The following is a 14,945-nucleotide window of genomic DNA, read 5'->3' on the forward strand; positions in this document are numbered from 1 at the left end:
TGAAGTTAGAAATGAACACGGAGACCAGCGCAAATGCAATAAAATAATAATTAAATAATGAGCTATTTGCTGACAAAACCCAGGAATGAATAAGCTGAGTCATTTACTTTCATCCTTCAGCAAAAACATAGTTGAATTTATTACTGTTGCTCTTGAGTGGTGCTACTATAACAAAAGTTCTGTAAACGCTCCCATTTTAAAGTCCTGTTTCTGAAGATTAATTCTACTGAAACAAATTGCTTCAGGTTGACAATAGTGGGAATGTTTTCAGAATGAATAGGCTATTTTAAAGGCTCAGCTAATTAGGAGACTGAGATTTACCAGTTTCAAGTGCATTTTTAAATTGCCTGATCATTATTTATTTTTCCAATTGCATTTGGCTGGCCTTGGTGTTAATTTCGAACTTCACTCCCCCCCCCCAAAAAAAAAGAATTAAGGGGGAGGTATTTCACGCACATCTGTATGTGGGAAGATCCGAAAACTGCTGTCAGTCTCATGTGCAAAAAGTTTGCAGAGTTTATTGATCTGAATCAGGTGCACGGCAAGCTTCTATGCTTGCAAGTTTAGAGTTATGTGGTGGATACTGCTTTTTAATAATCACAACTCTTTTTTTTATTTGAAAGAAAAACAAACGTTTAGCCAGAAGTATGAAGGGCTCGGCTTGAGTAAACAAGTTGTTTACTGCTAAATACCCGCTTTCTGTGCTGGGGGGGCGGGCAGGTACTTGACTGTAGGAGAAAAAAGTGGTGGGAAGATCCGCAGCTCTTAAATCCAAATTTTGCTGCCCCGACGTGCTTTCTGATATCTGATCCCCAAAGTTTCTCGAGGCTGCTGTTGCTCATGTGATGTTAGTTGGTGTTTTTTTTTTTGCTTTGCTTTCATGCCTAGCGGTTTTTATCATGCCTAGAGCCGTTTAGCAGGCCGGGAGGCGTGGTGCTGGTTGCTATTATAAACCTCTAGCAAAGCAGGAGGGAGGCGCCTTCTCCTTTCGCCGGGGAGGGGCGGAGCGAGGCAGGAGGCGTGGCCCGGGGAGCTCTGCCCGTCCCGAGCCGGGGAACTCGATTGCGAGCGGGAAGCATGGTCGGAGGGAGCGGCGAGCAGAGTTGCGAGGAGGCGGCGGCGGCGGCGGCGCGCCAGGATGGAGCCGTCTGATGGCTGGGATCCCTACGGCCGCCCGGCCCGCCGGACCCAGTGGCTGGTCAGCGCCCTGGCATACCACTACGGGCTGGACCGGGGCGTGGAGAACGAAATCGTGGTGCTGGCCACGGGCTTGGACCAGTACTTGCAAGAGATCTTCCACCACCTGGACTGCGAGGCCGAAGGCAGGATCCCCGGCGAGGACTTCCGCACCCTGTGCGGGGTGCTGGGGCTGCAGGGGGACGGCGGCGGCGACGAGGCGGCCGCCGACCCGGAGGAATGCGCCGGCCTCTGCGAGGACGTCGCCCCGGAGCTGACTTTCCGCCAGTTCCACGCCAAGCTGTGCGGCTACTTCAGCGCCAAGGCCGGCTGCCCCGCCACGGGCCGGGGCGTCGCGGGGGTGGCGCGGCTGCCGGCCGGCAAGGAGAGCGAGCACATCGAGACCCAGATCCGGCTCCGCAGCCCGCTGCGCCGCCGCCGGGAGAAAGAGGCGGGGGCCGGGCGCGGGCCGTCGAACAAGAAAGAGGGCGGTCGTCGGAGCAGCAGCAGCAGCAACGCCAGGGGGTCTGCTTCCACCTCGTGCACCTCCTCGCCGCCGTCGTCCTCGTCGTCCTCTCCGCCACCTTCTCCCCCCGGGCCCGGCTCGGATCGCCGGCTGGTGCCGTCGGGCTCGTGCTCCCGGGAGTGCTACGAGGAGATCGTGGCCTTGGAGCAGGCGGAGGACCGCATCGTCAAGCTGGAGGACGAGAACGCCAGCCTGCGCGAGCTGGTGGAGGACATGAGGGCGGCTCTGCAAAGCAGCGACGCCCGGTGCTTGGCGCTACAGGTGAGAGGGCCGGAGGGGGGAGGCTGTCCAAGCGTGGGCCCACTTCGTTGGAATTGTGGACACTTGCAAAAAAAGAGCCTTTCTCGCAGCACACTGTAAAGTTTCATCAAATAGTTTTCAGGTAGTTTAAGGGCTGTTACATCGACAGCGCGCGGCCCTCTAGGGCTCTCTGGGCGTGGGAAATCTCCCCATGCCACGCCTCCTCCACAGGCACGCCCACTCAAGGCCACGCCCCAAATCAGTGTCAAATTCCGCCTTCTACTCTGACTTCTCTTCAGATCTTATAGATCACCTTTTACTAATTCCCCCTTTTCTTGAGTGTTTTTACCTGAATGAAATGTGTCCTTGATTCTGAATAATGGTTCTTTTGGTTGCTTGGAGGAAGGAAAGAGATATGGATATGGGGGTGGGTGTAGAAACTAGCCCACCAAACAGAAGTAAACTTTTCATTTCTTGCTTCATGTGCTTTGGTCTCTGGTCCTGCCCAGCACTATCATGTGGCTGCCAGAAGGTTGTCTAGATGGGAAGGAGCCCCTTGATGTGAATGGAGTTCAGAGTTCTGGCACAGGTGGTGGAGCAAATTTGTTTTTTTGTTGCCCAGAGGGCGGGACCTGGAGGGAAAGGCCACCAATTAAAAGAAAATGGATTTTGACTAAGCATGAGGAATAACTTTCACTCTGTAGCACTTGTCGCTGCTGTCACTCTCCACAAGTTTCCCTCATCTTCTCCTTCCCCAGCTCAGGAGATGGGTGGTCATAAATACTCACCAGAATTACTACCAAATCTGACTCTGCTATGCATCAGGTCCCTCACCTGCAGACATCTCTGAGAAGGTGTAATCCCACTCTGTGATAACACAAGGCCTTATTACCGGGAGCCCCCACTTTGTGGAGCTTCCTACCCAGTGAGGGCCCTCTGGCGTCAATGTTTCCTCCTCTTTTTCATATCAAAATCGTCCCGTTTCATAAACATTTTTTGTTGTGTGCGTGTGTGAGCACACTTTGAATTTGCTTTAAAAAAGACCCACTGTGCCATTTTTGCTGTTTTATTTATAAGTGATGATAGGTTGGAGCAACTCTTTTGAAAATGGAATATAATTGTTTTAAATAACATTTTAAACTCCTGCCTGTGCAACATGACTTCCTTCTTCCCTCCCCACATGCACCCCCAGCTCTGCCCCCGAGGGTCCTCCAACTCCCTGGAGCAGATTGTGAGGAGCTTCACTGCACAGGCCAAAGCCTATTCTCATGCATGGACACCACTGGATATAGCCCAATAAAAATAAATAGTCATAAAAGCAGCTTTATCCTGTACTGATGTGTGGGTATATTTACCTTGAAAAGGTAAACATAAATACAAATTCAAAACAACTTAAGTTTGTGTTCATAGTGATGATACAGTCTGTACTTCTACATTTGGTGCAACAAATCATAGTATGGGTAGCCTGATGCACTTCTGAATTTCTGGCAAGCTATTACATCATAGTGTTTGTGACTTTATGAGAGTCAAAGATACACAGAATACACTCTCAATTGTGTGTTCTGCACGTTTGTTCTTGTATGGCTTCTAATGTGTTCATTGCTTAGCATGCTTCATAATGACCAACCTCAAAAATTGGTTTTAGTACCATTCTCCTAAGAGCCTAAGACCCTCTTGTTCACGGGTGTATGCCTTGATCAGTTCTTGTATTACAAGGAAGCCGCCCCATGTATTGGAATGGAGCTGGGGAGGGAAAATTTGAGTACAGTAAGCCCACAACTTACACACTTAACTACAGGACATTCAGCTTTGCACACTTGACTCTATTTGGAATTTGTTTAAAAATAATAATAATTGGTGGCAGGCGTCGGGGGGGGGGGGGAGACTTTGGCAATCCCACCCACCACTGAATCCAATATTTTTTGACCATATGTGATTTTGGGTTTAGGTGCAATCCCCGAAATGTGACCCTGTGTAAGTTGCGGGCTGACTGTATTATATTAATGTAAGAAAACGTAATGTACGACAGTCACAGGTTTGTGCATGGGTGGCTATAGGAAGGAACGTAAAATGGCAGCAGTTTGCTTTCCAGCCTGTAACCATCACAAAGCTGTACTGTTTCTGTTCCACTGCAGTTTGGTTTCCACCAAATACTAGGTTATTTGTCTGACTGCCCACTATTTTAATGCTACTGTTTGATGTAAGCTATATAGCACACATTGTTTTTACATTTCATTTACATTAGAAATCAATGTTAAAAGAATCCATTAATTATGTATTGTTTGGGGACTTAAAACAACAGTGATGTTAGCAAATATAGGTCATATTTGTTGACTGATTTCCATTCGTGACCATAGACTTAGATGCAAACTATAGCAATTTCATTTCCTTTTCTTGTTCATTGGAAATTTCTGGCATCTATAGGTCTATGGTTCAGTCTTTGTGGTACTTTAGCCTTGTTTGAGACCTATATGAGCTGGACTTTCTAAAACATCATAGACCAAAAGTGAATTTGAAACAAATCTGCTTGATTAAAGTGTAACTTCTTTCCTTCTAATTTATATTTCTGCCTCTCCCCTGTTGATTGTAGGTAGGATTGTGGAAGAGCCATGCTAACCATAAGAATAATGGGACCTGTTTTATAAGCAACCGGAGACAATTAGCTAACGGTCAGTCCCAGACTTCCAAGTGCCTTCAAAGTGTTCTAAAAGAGGTTGAATTAATCCGAAGTTCTAGGGATGGACAAATTGAAGAAGCAATTAGGTTCAACCAAGAACTGGAAAAAGAACTGAGGAATTCTCACGAAGCTCTGGTCGCCCTGGAAGACTGCAACCGCAGTCTAAAGAGAGAGCAAGTGGAAATGAGGAAAAAGGTTGAAGAAGCACGGTATGCTGTCCTTAACAGCCTTGGAAAAGTAAAGGAACTCGAAGCTAAAGCCCATAAAATGCCACAGCTGCAGATATATATTCAGCAGCTAGAATCAGAGCTACAATATTATAGGTAAGCCTGAAATCGCCAAAAATAAATATCAGATGCAGCGTATATGTGTGGTTTGCAAACTCAGTTGTAAACGTCTTCTAAAATGTGGTGGGTAAAGAATTGGCCTCTACCTAGTTATTTTCTTAGTAGGGACTCTCAGCAAAGCGTCACTTATCTCCCTTCTAGTTAAGGCCACAGCAAGCATGATTTAGTGGGAACAGGAAAGGCTATCAAAGAAAAGCCCAACACGCCATTGACAAAAATCAGCAGATGTTAACAATCTAATTTAGGAGACATTATTAATGGTCTTGTGGGAGTTGATGTTTAGAAAAGGCAACATGTAATCTAATGGGAGAGGCTGTTGGGGGGGGGGCGGAAACCACCAGCTGGTTATCATTAAGGGCATTGGTTGCAGGCTGCATTTTAGCTTTATGTGAATATTTGTACAGCGCTACCCATTGGGATTCCTCATGTTTTGGCACTTCATAACTTCTCTTTATGCTGTTATACCAAATATTTTGGGCCACGCTTGAAGAAATTTTCTCCAGGAAGTTAAGAATGGTCATTTATATTGCTGTTTTTTAGGTTAGGCAACAGCTGCTTTGTCAGGATGATCTTCAAAAGTGAACTGCATTTGTGGGTTTGTCCATTTAAAACTAGTTTTAAAACTTGAAACTTAGTTATCAATATATTCACTGATCAAAACGGCAGTACGATGTGATATGTGCTAGCATCTTGTTTTGTATATAGTTGTGAGCAATTATTCCCATTTCCCCAGTCATGATGAAAAGAGCTAAGTGATCCTGAGAAAGGGGATCATAACACTACATGGATGTACTATGGAAGCTTATTACAGTGCAATGCTATATGTATGCCTAGTCAGAAGGAAGTCCCATTCAGTTTACTGGGACTTGTTTTCCAGGTAAGTGCATATAGGATTCTTGCTTTAATGACTTGACTTTCTTTGCCTTGCAGAGGTGGGGTGAAAATTTAAGAAGCAGTGAGCCACCTCTGCTTGAATTGTCGAAGGGCTGTGGCTCAGTGGTAGAATGTCTGCTCTGCACGTGGAAGGTCCCAGGTTCAATCCCTGGAATCTCTAGGGTGCCTAAGAAAGATCCTGGCTCCAAACCCTGGAGAGTTGCTGGATGTTAGCGTTCATAGACAGTGTAGTGATAGATGGACCAATAATTTGATAAGGCAGATTCCAATGTTCCTAAGTAATTTGACATACTAGTATCAAGAAAGCCAGTGTGGTGTAGTGGTTAAGAGCAATGTACTCGTAATCTGGGGAACCGGGTTCGCTTCCCCGCTCCTCCACATGCAGCTGCTGGGTGACCTTGGGCCAGTCACACTTCTCTGAAGTCTCTCAGCCCCACTCACCTCACAGAGTGTTTGTTGTGGGGGAGGAAGGGAAAGGAGATTGTTAGCCGCTTTGAGACTACTTCGGGTAGTGATAAAGTGGGATATCAAATCCAAACTCTTCTTTTCTTCTTAAGTCCTAAAGATCTGCAGTGGTGCATCTGATTGTATTAGCTGTGCAGTGCCCTTCCAACATAACCGTAAAGGAACTTTGAAATTTATTTATGCATGCAGGCACACATTTATTTATGCACACATGCATGCACGTACATTGGGGCTGTGTTTGGCACACTTATTTGCAGATGCAGTACATTTTTTAGGACTGGACTGTTAAGTGCCATTAGTAGACTATAAATGTCTGCTTATAGTCCTTTTTTTAAGGATCAATCCTTTCTCATGGTTAAACTCAGTTCATTGATAAGCATCCTTAGACTCCATAGATTCTGGAGAGACAAGCATCCATAGATATGTGTAGAATTATGGCTAGTGTTTACTACTGTAAAGAAGGCATTTTGCTGCTTTGTTCTATGCTCCACGGGTAAAACCAGATGATGACCCTCCAAGACAAAACGAGCCAAGGTCCATAGCTCTCATTATTGCTGACATAGTACACTTGGCTCTCCAAACAAACTTAATAGTGACACCAATTGTGGATAGTACCGATTCCATGCCTGGTAGCCACTAAATAGGCTTTCACTCAAGACGGACTAAATCAGACACCAAAGCCAGAAGCAACTGAATAGACGGCTTTGCATTTTTTAATATACCTGGGAGCTCACTTTACCGTTTTTCTTAATAATGAGAACAATTACAGCATTAATTTGTATGGGGTATATCTGACCAAGCATGTTGTACTGAAATCTCATACAGCCCTAATGTAAAGAGGGTTGAGGGGGGTTGTGGGCCAAATATCTTTTAGTTGGTTATTTCTAGTGGTTATTTCCAGTGTTTTTTTCTAGAAGAAAACACCTCCCTCGTTCTCTTAGAATGGCAATGGCACCCCGTTGAGAAGTGCCGGAATTGAGTTCCGGCTGAAAAAAATCCCTGAAATCCCTGAAAAATTCCCAAAGTGGCCTAAAGTGCATTATGTGCTTAGACCACTCAAACATACTATATATGTGCTAAATGCATTTATACAAGTTATTCAAAAGCAGAGATTCTGAAATCTCTGAGCAACTACAATAGCCATTTCCCTCCGTAACCTGACATTTCCTCTCAGTCGGCTTACAAGAGTTCCAACTGAGTTATATGGGGAATCAAAGCTATTGTGTCCTGTAATTGTGAGGTAAAAGAAGTTTTAAAAATAGCCCAGTGCCATTTTATAAACATTGTATACATTCTCATCTAGGGGTCTGCAGTAATGAAAGAGTTTGTTAAATGGTTGGGGTTTTTTAAAAAAAGGTAATCAAAGCTTTTGTCATTGGCAAGTGGATTCTTTGGACTTTCATCCCAATTTTAAGCACATTTCTTAAAATTTAGTTCCATTAATTTTAGTGGTGGACAGTTTCCAGTGCTGTGTAGAATTGGGGCACTGTACAATTGTCAGAAGTGGGTGTTGACCAAGAATGCCCTTTGCGTCATTGTTGGGAGAAAAAAGGCTTGCAAGTGGGTATGTACTGGCCTCGTTATTGAGGACTGAAGCTCAGCTCTAGAATCTTGCAAAGTTGTTTTTCCATAGTTTAATGGTGCATGAAATCCATCTTTTAAGAAAAGGGAGATTAACTGGTTACAGATCAATGGGAAATGAAGCCTGGGCTTGCCCAGGGAACACTTCAGAGAGCTACAGCAATATGACAATCTATGGCTGGAGTGTTTTATGTGTGCAGCATGTGAGTAAAGGCATGTTCCTTGTAATAAATGATCAGCTTATCTCAGGCCTGGTAGGAGGAAAATGTGAAAGCGTGGGATTTGGGAAATTCAGAATATGGCTTCCAATGTACAGTGTAGCAGGACCCATAGAATCTTTACTTCAAAAGAGAGAGGAAGTGAAAGAGGAAGTTTATATGTAATTTAATAAACTGTAGAATTGTGGAAGAAACTGTAGGAAGCAGAATACTGTATGTGCTTACCTCTATCCAGTTAGGGCAGGTGTGGCTCAGATCTCTATTCACATTTTATTATTTGATGAGACAACTCTTCCCCCTCCCTTCCTTCTTTTTTTATTTTTGGAAGCCCCTTTAGAAGCTTCAGAATTTAATGGCAGAAGAGGGGAAAGGAAACAGGATACACAAGAGCAGGCCATGCTTCCTATTCTGTGTGCTGCTTTGTTGTGATGCCCAAAGCGAAGAGAGGTGTTAAGCTTGTTTTGTATTAACAGCTTGCACATTTTACCACTGACGGAGTTTCAAAGTTTATGTTTTCAGCTGTTCTTCTGGCCGTTTTAAAGACCTGCAGAAAGCAGATGCGATTGGTGCAGAGTCACCTCAAAGCCCTCCAGAGCCCAGACCTGTGCTTCCAGCCTATAGTTGAAAACATTCTGTTTGTTTTAGCTTTTGCTGTTTCTTAGAAGGCCATCAGTCACTGTTTGCAGCTAATCCCTTGATTATTAGATTGTCTGCTGGAACTTCAGCCTGGGAGTGAATTACCCTTGTATTGGCTGGAGGCTGCATTAACCTGAGCTGGATAGGACACAGTGAGAGCTATATAAAAGGAAGCACTCCGTGTTTCAGGGGTCGGGATCATGTTTCTCTGAAGTGGGCCCAGGGGCTGATAACCTTGTTTATTTATTGTGCTGAGAAACCAGGTGAAACCAGAGCACTTTCATGAAGAATGTCCATGGAAAGCATTAATTATAGCAAAATGTTTCCATTGTGGTTTTGCAGCACAGGAGGAACACCACCGCTGCTACCTAAACTGGGTGCACGCCATACATTTAAAGCACATGGCTTCCCCTGAAGAAACATGGGAACTGTAGTTTGTCAAGGGTGCTGGGGATTGTAGCTCTGAGAGGGGTAAATGACACCCGTTTGCTCAGTCCACATGGCACTGAGGCAGGCTGGAGGACAGAGGCTGAAGAAAAGATCACGTGTTCCCTTGTCCATCAGATGGGAACTCTAGAACCGACATTTTGTTATCGTTTCTGTTTTGAAGTTAATTTATTTGAGAATTTACCCTTCCATGATGCTAAACTGTGAATATGTTGCAGGAGAGTCGAGTGGTACAATTCTTCCCTGGTTTTTCCCCAGCTTCTTTAAATCTTGCTGTTCTTGGAGTTTGTCTTTCACAGCATATGCACAAAAGTTGGTTATAGCATGAAAGCAAGTAAGTATTGCCTTGGAGGGACGCGGGTGGCGCTGTGGGTTAAACCACAGAGCCTAGGACTTGCTGATCAGAAGGTTGCGGTTCGAATCCCCGCAACGGGGTGAGCTCCCATTGCTCGGTCCCTGCTCCTGCCAACCTAGCAGTTCAAAAGCACGTCAAAGTGCAAGTAGATAAATAAGTACTGCTCTAGCGGGAAGGTAAACGGCGTTTCCGTGCGCTGCTCTGGCTCGCCAGAAGCGGCTTAGTCATGCTGGCCACATGACCCGGAAGCTGTACGCTGGCTCCCTCGGCCAATAAAGTGAGATGAGCGCCGCAACCCCGGAGTCGATCACAACTGGACCTAATGGTCACGGGTCCCTTTACCTTTAAGTATTGCCTTGCCATCCACGGAGACAAATCTCTCAGGTACTCTACCTGTTTAAAGTTTCATGTTGGAAGTGGTCACAAATAGCAGTAGGATTAAGGGGTTTGGGGGAGTCCTCAACCATTATTCCAATTTAATTAATTTAAAGCCAGAGGTGGGCAGAATAGATGGGAATCTACTGGTGGATATCTGGGTGATTTGTGCAGTCTTGTCAAGGATTTCTTGCTTAATTGTTCAGCAACAGCAGCAACTCCCCCACCCCAATTTAGGTTGCTGCAATTAAAAAAGCTTTTTGGGGGGAAAGGAATGGATTTTTGTGAGAAAGGACAGTGAGCTCACTTCTGCCACAAAAGGACAGTGAGGACACTAATTTGTATTTGGCTTCTGTTGGTGAACCTGTGAGTTCTAGGGGGGAAAGCAAAGTAGATCTTGCTAGCTTGGAGGCATGTAGACGTTACTAGCTTAAAACACAGCATGCTCCATTATATCGCCTCTGATGTCATGATCTCCACCTCCTTGATCCGAGAACCAAGGTCTGCAAGTTTTCTCTCTGATCCTTAAGGGCTCTCAGTTGTTGTGCCATTCCTTTCATTTGTATTAAGAGAATAGTCTGCCTGAGTTCCTCTGGTGGCTAGCTGCCATTTTGGAAGCACCTAGAAGAAGAAGAGCTTGGACTTGATAATCCTGCCTTTCACTCCCCTTAATGAGTCTCAAAGTGGCTAAGAATCTCCTTTCCTTTCCCTTCCTCCCCCACAACAAACACTCTGTGAGGTGAGTGAGGCTGAGAGACTTCAGAAAAGTGTGACTAACCCAAGGTCACCCAGTAGCTGCATGTGGAGGAGCGGGGAAATGAACCCAGTTCGCCAGATTACGAGTCCACTGCTCTTAACTACTACACCACGCTGGCTCTCAGCAGCTACAGCAGATGGAGACCTCTGGGAGGTGTTTTTATATTTTAGTCTAAAAAAGTCAATAAGATAGGAATCTTTACCTTTGCCTACTTCTACTACAGCACAACATACCCAGGGCCGCTGTTTATAGCCAAATCGGCATACGCACGTCTTTGTTGTGGGCCAGAATCGGTCAAAATTTTGAGGAGCTCCACCACTGCATGTCTTTCAACAAGTTCTGCCTTCTTCACAAATTTCATTCCTTAAATTTCTCTTCAGTGAATATATTCAAGGAGGTGTCAAATTTTGTCTTCTCTCAGAACAATTCCATACTATTTTCATCTTCCTCAAGTGGGACCTGAAACAAGATGTTGAAGTGTGGAGTACTCCTGTCCAGGTGTACTCCATACCCTTTCCCAGGATACTCTGCAGAGCTGGACATTTAATGAGGAACACTGAGACACGTGCCTTAGGCAGCAGATCACAAAGAGTGGTGGATTATGCCCAGCCTATTTGCCACCCATAGACCTGCCCTGACTCCCTGCTGCTGCCACCAACTCTGTGACTAGCTGCTACCTGCCCCCACCCCTGTGGCTGTTAGTGCCATGGCAGCTGTCACCACCTCCACTAATAATCTCCCTCTTGAACAGGCACTACAATTCCCATCATCCCCGACCACTGGTCCTGTTAGATAGGAATGATAGGAACTGTAGCCCCAAAACATCTGGAGGGCCAAGTTTGGGGATGCCTGCTCTTGAATGTGGCTAGATGCCATATTGGCTGCATAAGGATCTATACTTGGGAAATGAGTTAGCTATTGGCTTATATAATTTACTGATAAATTGACAATGGTGCTGTGGGCATGGGCGTTTTGATTGCTGTATTTAAAGCTGAAAGAGAAATGTGGAACTGGGAAATGAAAATTTGAATACTTAAGAACAGCTGACACGGCTACCATAAATATGATCACTTTCAAGGTTAATGGGAAAACACACTGAATGGGTGTTGAACTAAGCACAGATTTCTCATTTTCAGTTTTACATTTCAGCTGTTTACAACAAACCTCCAGCCTTTTCTAGCTGATTGCACCTCCCTTCTTTTTTTCTTGCCACCCTCATCCCCTCCATTGTTCCCATGGTCTGAGTGTATTTTACAATTAATTTGCATGCTGAACATCAAAAAAGAAAAAGTGATTTCATGTTACGTGAGTGCATTTTCTAGTCTGTTAACTTCAGTTATAATGTTGAGCTGTAAAGAGTATCCATTATATACTAAGTTATCTAGAATAAGGAATAAGAGTGTATTATGTGTGAGCTAATCACATTTTCAATATGTCAGCCTTATCTATTGTTGTCCTTATCTGTTTAACATGACAACTGGACAAAGCAAAATCTACCCTTCACAAGCCTTTTCAGTTTTGGAAATTTTATGGAAGTTGCATTTTGTTACACAGCGTGTTATTTTTAGGTAAGATTGCTAGACTTCTAATTAAATCTCCCATTTTCTCATTTGTTCTTTGTAAAAAAAAAAAAAAAGGCTGGGGGGTATTGACTTACTTGGGTTGAAGCAATTCCATGGAAGCACAATATAGTGTCACCCACTGTTCATTCAATCAGTTCTACATTTGCACAGTCTGAGAGATTCCATAAGCCTGTGTGGGAGCTGTTCGTTGCACATATTGTAACTGTCACTTAGCAACCTGCATTGTGATGCACACCTTCTCTGTGCTAAATACTAAGGCTGTGAAGCACAAATGGAATGGAAAATGGGGACAAAAAAAACTTGCAGGCCAAAGGATCAAGGGAATTTTGTCACAGTGTGTGTGGTACATTCTTCACCATAACAAAGAACCTTACAAGGTTCTGCCTTAAAAAAGAGAGAAAAGAATAAAGTATGCATATATCAAGAATTAGAATGCACACCATGTATATTTCTTTCTTTTTCTTTTGCTTTCTGGAAGCCATTTTCAGTTTATTTGCTTTTATAACCATTGTACTTTCTTTTGTTTAGTATTTTATGCTAAGTTCTATTTTGCGATTAATCATGTACTACCAGTGCATTGGGTTGTATATGATGTTAGTTGGAATAGTCCCATTTAAATTAATGGACGTTGCTAACTTTGGTTCATCAATTTCAGTGGGGCTTCTCTGAGTAGAACTTAGCTGGATACAGTTGCCTGAAGATGATAAGTAGGAAGGTCCAGTTATGTTTCTCTGTTGACTCTATGGCTTCTTGTATTTTTCTTCAGGAAGTGATCTTATTTATGCAGCTGATGTTTCCCATCTTACATGTGTGAACTGGAACTAACAGTGATACAGCATCAGAAACCTAAATTTCCATGTTCTTGGCATAAAACACATACTTCACTTCTACTAGGAATGTTCCAGTTGCCAGGTTCATCGTATGCGGTTCTGAACGTTTGTGGCTTAGCAACAGAGTGCAACTCCTGGTTTGTGATATAAGAATCTAAGTAAAACAATAAAAGCCTTTCCAGGCTTTAAGCATTTTCATGATGCCAACTGTATCATGCTGAATGCACTTGAATAGTATCAAACTACAAACACATGGCAAGTTGATGAAGATTACAAAGGAGTGGAGCAATTGCAATTGCCACATTGCATTGTAGAATACCAGCTCTGCAAAACTACTGAAAATTTGCACCCCTCCTTTTAGGCAACTACTGCCTTCTTGTTTAATAACCAAGGAATTTTAGCACTCGCATCTCAATACAGTGGTGCCCCGCAAGACGAATGCCTCGCAATACGAAAAACCCGCTAGACGAAAGGGTTTTCCGTTTTTCGATGCGCTTTGCAAGACAAATTTCCCTATGGGCTTGCTTCGCAAAACAAGAAAGTCTTGCGAGTCTTGCGATTTTTTTCGCTCCCCCCCTTTTTTCTAAGCCGCTAATAGCCTTTTAGCCGCTAAGCCTTTAATAGCCGCTAAACCGCTAATAGCGCTAAGCCGCTAAGCCGCTAATAGGGTTGCTTCGCAAGGCGAAAAAACCGCTAGACGAAGAGACTCGCGGAACAGATTAATTTCGTCTTGCGAGGCACCACTGTACCTATAGTCACTGAAAGTTTGGACATTCCCTGTAACATCTAATCTTCGTGTCCCTATTTGTGCAGCTGCAAATGATCCAATAATGGCTTTTAGCCCTGATTAAACTTTGAGAAGTCTCTGATAAGTTAATGCTCAAGAGACTGGGAACACACACAGTAGATGTGCATGCTATTGATGGAGATGCTCCTGAGTTTCCTGGGTGTACAGAATGCTGCACCTTGGGCCAAATGCATAAAAGTGATCCATATGGTCTTGTGATTGAATGGTCCTTTGAAAATGCCTCTTTAGAACCTACTGAACGCTTCTATGTGTCTGTGACAAGCTATGGAAAGTTCCCACTTTCCAGGTACTAGCTCACAGCCCCTATCATTGACATGGATGATAGAGGTGCTAAGTACTAGGTAGCAGGTGGCTTTGGAAAACCTCCAGAGATTTTTTTATTTTTTGCCACAGAACAAGATGAAGGTTGAGTGCTCTGTTGTGATGGAGTGTTTGTTTTCATAGTGCAGTGATTTAGTGGCGACTCATGATGTCACATTAGTCATAACACAGAGAAATTGGCACACAGTGCGTATCTGCTCTGTTTTTTACTCTCTAGACTTGACACGACCCCCAACCCAGTATACTTGGCAGTTGTTCATATAACACACTGGAGGTATTTAGTAAAGCATGTTGTGAGGTTAGCCAACTTTTAAGGTCTGGGATATTTGAGCTTAGCTACTGGTTGCTTGAGTTAAGAATAATTGAAAATTCTTCACAGCAACCCAGTAGGTCTAGCATTGTGTTTAATGTCAGACTTGAAAGAAGCCGTTGAAGATGAAAACCAGCCTTTGGCCACCTGGTGCCAGCCAGATGTTTTGGAAAGCTGATGTAAACAATCCAGCTTCATGTAAAGCAAAAAGCATCAGCTCATGCTATTTTGGATTGTCAATAAGAGAACACGGTGCCTAGACTTACTTACAGTACTTGGCAATGAAACTTGCTGCAGAATTAGGTGGAGGAAGTTGAACTCAAGACCCTATGCATGCTGATAGCACTATATAAGTAATGAAAGTAATATTGGGATTTTGAAAAGGAACAGGGCCAACTT

The 14,945-nt window shown here is 44.0% G+C and overlaps 1 protein-coding gene across 8 annotated transcripts in view; it reads left to right on the plus strand.

Annotated features, from left to right (window-relative positions):
- The first annotated feature begins 668 nt into the window (after positions 1 to 668).
- The window catches only part of EFCC1 (EF-hand and coiled-coil domain containing 1), a 66,195-nt gene continuing 51,918 nt past the window's right edge, over positions 669 to 14,945 (plus strand). The window contains exons 1-2 of one of the 8 annotated variants that reach the window (XM_081176599.1): positions 669 to 1,963; positions 4,533 to 4,942. In XM_081176599.1, coding sequence (XP_081032725.1) covers positions 1,139 to 1,963; positions 4,533 to 4,942 — 1,235 coding nt within the window. In that variant the 5' untranslated portion in view covers positions 669 to 1,138. The remainder of the gene's footprint in view (positions 1,964 to 4,532; positions 4,943 to 14,945) is intronic. The other 7 variants (XM_081176602.1, XM_081176601.1, XM_081176597.1 and 4 more) reach the window with 7 other exon arrangements.

The sequence above is a fragment of the Podarcis bocagei genome (genome assembly GCF_964188305.1).
Source record: "Podarcis bocagei genome assembly, chromosome: 2".
Classification (NCBI taxonomy): Eukaryota; Metazoa; Chordata; class Lepidosauria; order Squamata; family Lacertidae; genus Podarcis; species Podarcis bocagei.